The 7,156-nt window shown below is 43.6% G+C and overlaps 1 protein-coding gene across 1 annotated transcript in view; it reads left to right on the forward strand.

Annotated features, from left to right (window-relative positions):
• RASGEF1C (RasGEF domain family member 1C) overlaps positions 1 to 7,156 on the forward strand; it is a 102,094-nt gene that overhangs the window by 85,300 nt on the left and 9,638 nt on the right. The window contains exons 11-13 of the mRNA XM_067566503.1: positions 2,471 to 2,566; positions 5,156 to 5,279; positions 6,958 to 7,030. Coding sequence (XP_067422604.1) covers positions 2,471 to 2,566; positions 5,156 to 5,279; positions 6,958 to 7,030 — 293 coding nt within the window. The remainder of the gene's footprint in view (positions 1 to 2,470; positions 2,567 to 5,155; positions 5,280 to 6,957; positions 7,031 to 7,156) is intronic.

Consider the following 7,156-nt stretch of genomic DNA (forward strand, 5'->3'; position numbering starts at 1 on the left):
CCGTTCCTGGTGGACACGTTTCCATGTCCTGGAAAGCCCGTCACAACTTGCACTAAGTGGTAGCCTCAGCAAATGTGCCACAGATTGAATAAGGCTCGTTCCCTCAGGGCTGCTCTCTGTAGGGGAGGCTTCAGGTACATTGACCAGGCATGGGACCAATCCTAAAAGCACCTTCAACTTGCAAGTGTTTGGAGATTACTCCTATTGACTCCTGCCTCACAACAGGCATTTGGCACTTGTAGGATCAGGCCCAATGTGTGGGAGTTTACGGTGCTCCCTTTCCCATACTGCATCCGTTCTGTGAATTGAGATAGTACCAGAGTCTCCAGGGATGTCAGTCTGGCGTCCCTTCTTGAGCACTACATTTACATCCAAGAAATCCTCCATAACCTTCACAGAAAGAAACTCACAGGATGAAAGGCAGCCCTTAGCAGCTCACTAGGTGCAGTACCTCAATTGGACCGGAAAGTGGCGTCTGTTTTTGTAACAAGAGCAGCATGCTGGCTTTGTGAGTCTCTGCTTACATTATCTTTTTAGTATCTCTGAAGTGCTGGCCCCCCCTACTGGTGCACCGTGAAAGCTGTTGACCGGAAAATCACAGGTGACATTCTACCTTAGCTCCACTTCAGATACCACTTCAGCTGCTGTTCAGCATGAGACTGAACAATCTTAGGACATTTACTGCTTAAATAAATGATTGCTTCATTGTCATCAATTCCCACAGCCTTGCATTTCCTCAAGGCTTATTGTACTTTCACTTAAGATACAGTGCAGCTCATTTACTCATCGGTCAGTAGATCCACTTGGCTACTGAACCCCCATGGCATGTTCATGGTGATCAAGCCCGTTCTCAGCTACATAAAATGCAGACGTGGCAACTGCAAAGAGATGGACTCACAAAGTTAGTACTGACTCACTGGCACAAGCCCTTTCCCTAGTATGGGTCCCCCGCACAACAAGAGTGAAGATACAAACTGAACCTCTGGTCCTGGTGTCCTTGCTGGAAGATGCTCTGTCCCTGGCTGGTCTGCCCCATCGCTCTCAGTATTTGGGTTGGGCCCTTGTGTCATAAGACTCCTTATCCCAGCCTGAGATATGCCCACTGCAGTCCATAACCATACCAGGATGCTCAAGGCTTCGCACCAGGACCCTATTCCTAGATCCAACTTTAGAATTTGTAGGGCCAGATTCTTCTCCAACATAACTCCTTTGAGTTCAGAAGGTTTACACTAAAGCGGAATTAGGCTCCTACTACACAACATAAAACTAGATGATAGTACATCACATTGGTTAGGGAGAAGGCTTTGGATCTCAGTGCTTGTACTGAGTGCTCTGAAGGCCTCTCTGATTAGGTGTCTATGTCTTGGTGCACCAAGCCTTTCTTTTCAATATTCCCTAGGGTAATCCTTACTTAGCCTTTGCAGGAGTGTGTCTGACTGTTCATCTTCATTCCCACCAAACCAGGAATAAAATGAAATGCCCTTCTTTATCCAGATCTCTTCACTGTCTCCTTTTCCCACATGGCCTTGATAAAATTGGTGCCAGACAGACCCTTTTGTCTTTTAGTCATAGCTTTTCATAGCAGCATGTTGGGATGATTTAGTGTTATACCCATGACGTTTTGTCACGCTGACAGATTATGGACTAAACAGTACTTTTTTCAGGAGAAGTAAAGTGGAAGCCATAATTTTTGCTGATTGTGGGCCACATCCTCAGCCAGTGTAAATCCACATTACTCCATTGGAAGTCAGGGAGCGATACTCATCTGCCCCGTCTGAAGACCTGGCCTGTGTCACTAGTGGCAAAGCCTTTTACCAAAGGTTCAGCGTAAATCACCCTGTTTTGTCTGAGTCATTAGAACTTCTGCTTTCAGATTAGAGACTTGGCATCATTTGGCCTTGTCCACACAGGAACGGGACCCTCTTACTCTGAAATGAGAGTCTCCACATGTGGAGTCCATGTAGAGACACGCCCTTAGTCACAGGGCTGTATTATTCCATGTTTGTTGGTTTTGGTGTGATTGTTAGTGTTCACGTACCTGTGTCTGTAGCAAGGGTTCTCCATCCTCATTGTATTCTTTGGCTCCTGGCTATCTTTAAATTGTTGGCAGTGAATCCATTTGCTTATAAAACAACTCTGTTGATAGAAGAGTCTTATCTTTGCTCAGGAAAGTGATGTCACTGAAATATTAAAAGGTAATCAGCAGGGACTGGAGGGTAGTTTGAATGGTTGCTTCATTCTTTGCCCATTGTGTCCACAGAATATTCATTTCAGAGGTACAGCCATCCCCTAGATTGCTGAAAATACCTTTGTCCCCTCCTTCCCTTATGCTTGTCTAGCATTGTATTGCTTTATAAGAGAATAGTACACTGGGAAGTTAATCTTTGATTTTTTTTTCTGACTGAGCTTTTCTTTCGAGCAAAGAAAATACCGAGCCACAAAGATAATGGTTGTGTCGTTCTCTTCGCAGATTGTGATCCCTTTCTTCAGCCTATTGATCAAAGACATCTACTTTTTGAATGAGGGATGTGCTAATCGCCTTCCGAATGGGCACGTCAACTTTGAAGTAAGATCTGCAAATGTCTTTATCTACCCCATCCTGATAGCACTATCTGAGACCATATTTCAGTGCAGTCCAACAAAAGGGATGACCTTGTGTGACTCTCCTTGAAGGTCCAAACCAATCCCAGGATTCCCTTAAAAAGAAATCAGATAGAGAGAGAGAAACATTCCATTCAGAGATCAAAAAAACCAAGGAGTTTCTAATGCCAAATGAGTGGTAGATCCTAACGTGTGTCCTGTGGGTTAGTTGGCATAAATACAGTGTCAGCATCAATGCTTATACAAACAGCCTGGAGGGGAAAGGGAATTTTTCAAAGGAAAAGCATATTTGCCATATATCCATAGATAAGCAAGGTGTACAGTGCCTGGTGCTTTTGTTTACAAGTGCTGTAGTGTTTTCTCATTTTATAGGTTAAGGAAATAACCAAGGCTTGCCAAAGCAGGCTCGTAACAGGGTGGCTTGTTCCTTTAAGGACTAGAGGCCTGGGGCCGGACAATCCTAGTTATGAAGTAGGCGCACCTGGGCAGGTATCAGGTGATTCCCCTATAAGAGCAGGGGGAAGCTGGGGGGGAGGAGTGAACTGGGGGAAGGGGGAAGTGTTTTAAGGAAAGACAACCAGAGGAAGCTGGGGTCAAGATTGCACGAGAGTTGCAGTGAGCAAGAATCTCCTGCAGGACACCCTGGACCCTGGATTTGAACTTGGAAGCCAGAGCCAGAGGGCTGAAGAAGGCTGAGGGCAGCCGGGAGAACAGACTCCACAAGTGTAAGAAGGAAAAGATTCCAGTCAGGTAGGGCCTGGGAGTGGCCTACCAAAGCCGGAGAGGCCCCAGGCCTGGGAGGAGGAAGAGAAACTTTCGTGTATGTGTGTGGACTTTTGTTGGACTTTAATTTGGGACTTGGAGTTTTATTTTGAGTTTATTTTATGTTAATAAACCCAGACCCAAGGAGGGGCGGTTTTTGCCACAAAAAGAGGGGGAAACTGAGGCAGGAGGCTTGCAACACAACCTCAGGCCAGGTCACAAGGGGATGCTTGGGAGGCAACATACTTTACTACAATGCTATAAACCAATTGCAAACTTTATATAAATATAAGAATACAGCTTGAACTGTATAAGGCCTCATCTATAAAGTTACCATGTTCATCAGGTAAATCTCAGACATTTGGCCTGGGAATTTAAACTCCTCATGATTTCTGCTTGGAAGTCTTCACTGATTACACTAAAGGAGAATTTGCATAACCACCATTATACACCGGAGCAAGACATGTGTCCTCTCTTTAGGCCAGTCACTAGCCAATAGCTGAGTAATTCTGAGTCCATACAGTAGAGGGTGGTGTTGCACTAATGTGACAGGATGCTGACGTGCCGGCATTCCGCTTTTTAACATTGCATGATGCATCACCCCTGCTGCATTCTTGTACTTCTGTGAAAATGCACAGATGAAGCAGCATCAGTAGAATTTTCCTTGTATGAACGAGAAGAAAATTTGCTCCCTCAACTCTCGAGTGCATTCTGAATCACATCGGAAAACATCTTTTCTCTTTTGCTCGTTACTCTGTGTCTGCCTCCCTCCCTTAGAGGTATAATGACAGACGGCTTTCACCGTACAGTGAGCCAAGTGTATTGCTTGTGGTGTCGAGTAAAGCCTAAGGTGTTATAAGTTAGATGCCCCCTTACACTCAGGCTCTGTCTTCTCTACAAACTAGTGGTGTGATCCCCTGCTTGCATACACATACTCACAGTAGTTGAGAGCTAGCGGAAGTATAAATAGGGTAGCTGTGGTAGCATGGGTGGCAGCAGTGAGAGCACGGCTGGTCCGTGCTGAGTTACATACCCACTGTTTTCAGAAGCGTTTCTACACAGCACAGCTATGCCTTGCAGGTCCTACTGCGGCTCTCACCGTTGCAGAAACATTGTTCTTTGTACTCACACTAGCTCTTGTCGAACGTCTGCGAGGATGTGCATGTGAGCAGGGAGATCACACCCCTCGCTCGCAGTGTAGACATGGGCTAACACAGAAGACCTTGGACATCCTTGTGCATTGGTGGAATGGGCGTAAGCCAGTCTAAGGTTTGAGAAAGGGGCCCAGGTGAGTCTGAGGGGGTCTAATTTACACCACCTCACACGCCACGTTTGGGACGGTACCTTTGTCAGTTCTATTATATATTGCCTGCTGCCTTATATGATGTATTCCTGTAAAACCTTCGGTACAAAGCTGTAATCTAAACTCTGAGATGTAATAAACATTGGACACGTCCCAGAATGGCACTGAGTTTTATGCCATCCATTCTGAACCAAACCCTATGTATGGAAACTGTAAATTGTTTATGGATATATTTCTACTTGAGAGTAAAGCAGGACTTCACGTCAAGACAGAATGTAGGATAACCCAGCCCTGCTTCTTCCCCTTCAGCACAGTATGGAGACCAAGGGAAAGCCTTTGTGAGAAAATGCTCCCTTCTGAATTACCCGGGGTTTCTTTGCAAATGCATATCCTTGCCATTTGCGTTAGGGATCCCGCAGCCTCTGCCTGGATGTGATCATTTCGCTGATACAATGTTCTTGTATTAACTGGAGTTTCTAATATTTGCAGAAATTCCTGGAACTGGCTAAACAAGTTGGAGAGTTTATAACGTGGAAGCAAGTGGAATGCCCATTTGAGCAAGACCATAATATCATCCATTACTTGCATACAGCTCCCATCTTTACGGAGGATGGTAAGAAATCCCTATATGTTTTTTAATAAGTCAACAATTTCACCTCTCCAATCAGAAGTTCTCCAGAGCCCCAGGCTGCGGGAGTCCAGCTCACATTCTTCACTCCAATGAGGAAATGCTTTCTTTAAAAGACCCAAAAAAGTACTTTTAAGAAAAATCTTCTATAGTAATTATTTCAAAATGTGAGCTGTCAAATTCTTGTTCTGAAATTAGTCCCTGTCCCATTTCTCTTCCCTATCTCCTCTCTTACCCCCTGCAATTTGGGATCTAGCATGTCACACTGCTACATTTCTTATGGGATTATTTCGATCGCATCCTGTGACATCATGTCAGACATATCAAGTGACAGCAGCTACATTCCCATCAACCAAGTTGGATTGGGGTTTCTTTTTCCTTTTGATTCTAGGGGCAGTTTTCTACAACCATCCAAGTTAATCAGACCAGACAGTTGTTACTTCATAGGCCACATCAGAAGTCAAAATACAGCAAGGAAAATTAAGCTCAAATCCCATGAGGAGTGACTGCCATAAAGGAATAATTAAAATGATTAAAGCAGTATGTATGGAAAGAAGAGGGGATGGGGGCATTCAAGTGAGGCTTAGGGCACTGAGTGTAGGGAAGTGGGGGTTGTAGATCTCTCAGAAGGGCTGTTTTCAGGCTGCAGGGTGACCTCAGCTTTCCTAATTGCTTGCAGACCCTCTCCCTCACATAAAGGGTCATATTCATGCTGCCTTCTTGAGATGCCCTCAGTAGAAGCCAGGAGTACAGCTGGCCTCCCCTACTGCCAAAGGTAAAGTGCAGTGCAGAAAGACCCGCCATGAGTAAAAGAGAGACAGTGCTGACCGGTCAAATAAAACAAATATCCTCTGCTTGCCAAAATACAGAGTAATAAATAGTGAGCTAACTCTTGAATATGAAAACGTTATTGAATTATATCACGGAATAAAATACAAAGGTGACGGTGGCATTACAGAATTACAGATGGTGGCATAACTAAACAATGTAATGCAAAAATGTCCATGAATAAAAATCATGACCTATTTATAAAAGTCCATAAAGCACGCTAGATGATAATGCACTAACAATTCACACAGATGGAATTTTTAATGCGTCCCCTTATTTTTGCACTATAAAATGCATCCTGCATTTCAGGGGTCTTCACAAAAGGTCTATTAACTTAGACCTGTTTATATGACTATATCTGTCATGAGGGTGTCATTTCTGTGTTGCGTTTTCTCATTCTGGCTGCTGTAAACTCATTCTTACCTAGTGTGATATTTGTTTAACATGCCTTGTCTCTTAAGGAATGTAAAGAGGTTGCAAATGAAAATGGAGGCGATTACATTCAGTGTTAAATGATGTGAACTTGATTTATTGTAGAAGACTGGGGACTTCTCTTCAGCTGTCAATCCTTGATTTTTTTTCCTTTTGATAAAGCGTTGGGGGTGGATTTTCAAAGGCACAAAATGGGATTTTGGAATTCAGGGCTTTCGGTGAGACATAGGCAGTTAACTGCCCTTGGATTTTCAAAACATTCTGCTTCTTGTGTGGTACATTTGTGACAACAGATGAGGAAGATAACAATTACCAGCAAAACGCATAGGGAACAACTGTAGTTTGAGATAGCTAAGGGATTTGGTGTTCCTGATGATATTTGAATAACAATTTTTTTTATTAGGTTTGTACCTGGCTTCCTATGAAAGTGAAAGCCCAGAGAACCAAACTGAAAAAGAGAGATGGAAATCCTTGAGGTAGGAGTTCATTTTATAAAACCATAATTACAACACATGCACTGCACATTGATAATCAAAAATTAAACTTAACTGGGCCTGAAGTTTGAAAATTTCTTAATAAAACATCCAAAATGTGTCTTGTCG

Source organism: Emydura macquarii, unplaced genomic scaffold (genome assembly GCF_026122565.2).
Source record: "Emydura macquarii macquarii isolate MOO-44397 ecotype Brisbane River unplaced genomic scaffold, CSIRO-AGI_Emac_v2 contig_2768, whole genome shotgun sequence".
Lineage (NCBI taxonomy): Eukaryota > Metazoa > Chordata > Testudines > Chelidae > Emydura > Emydura macquarii.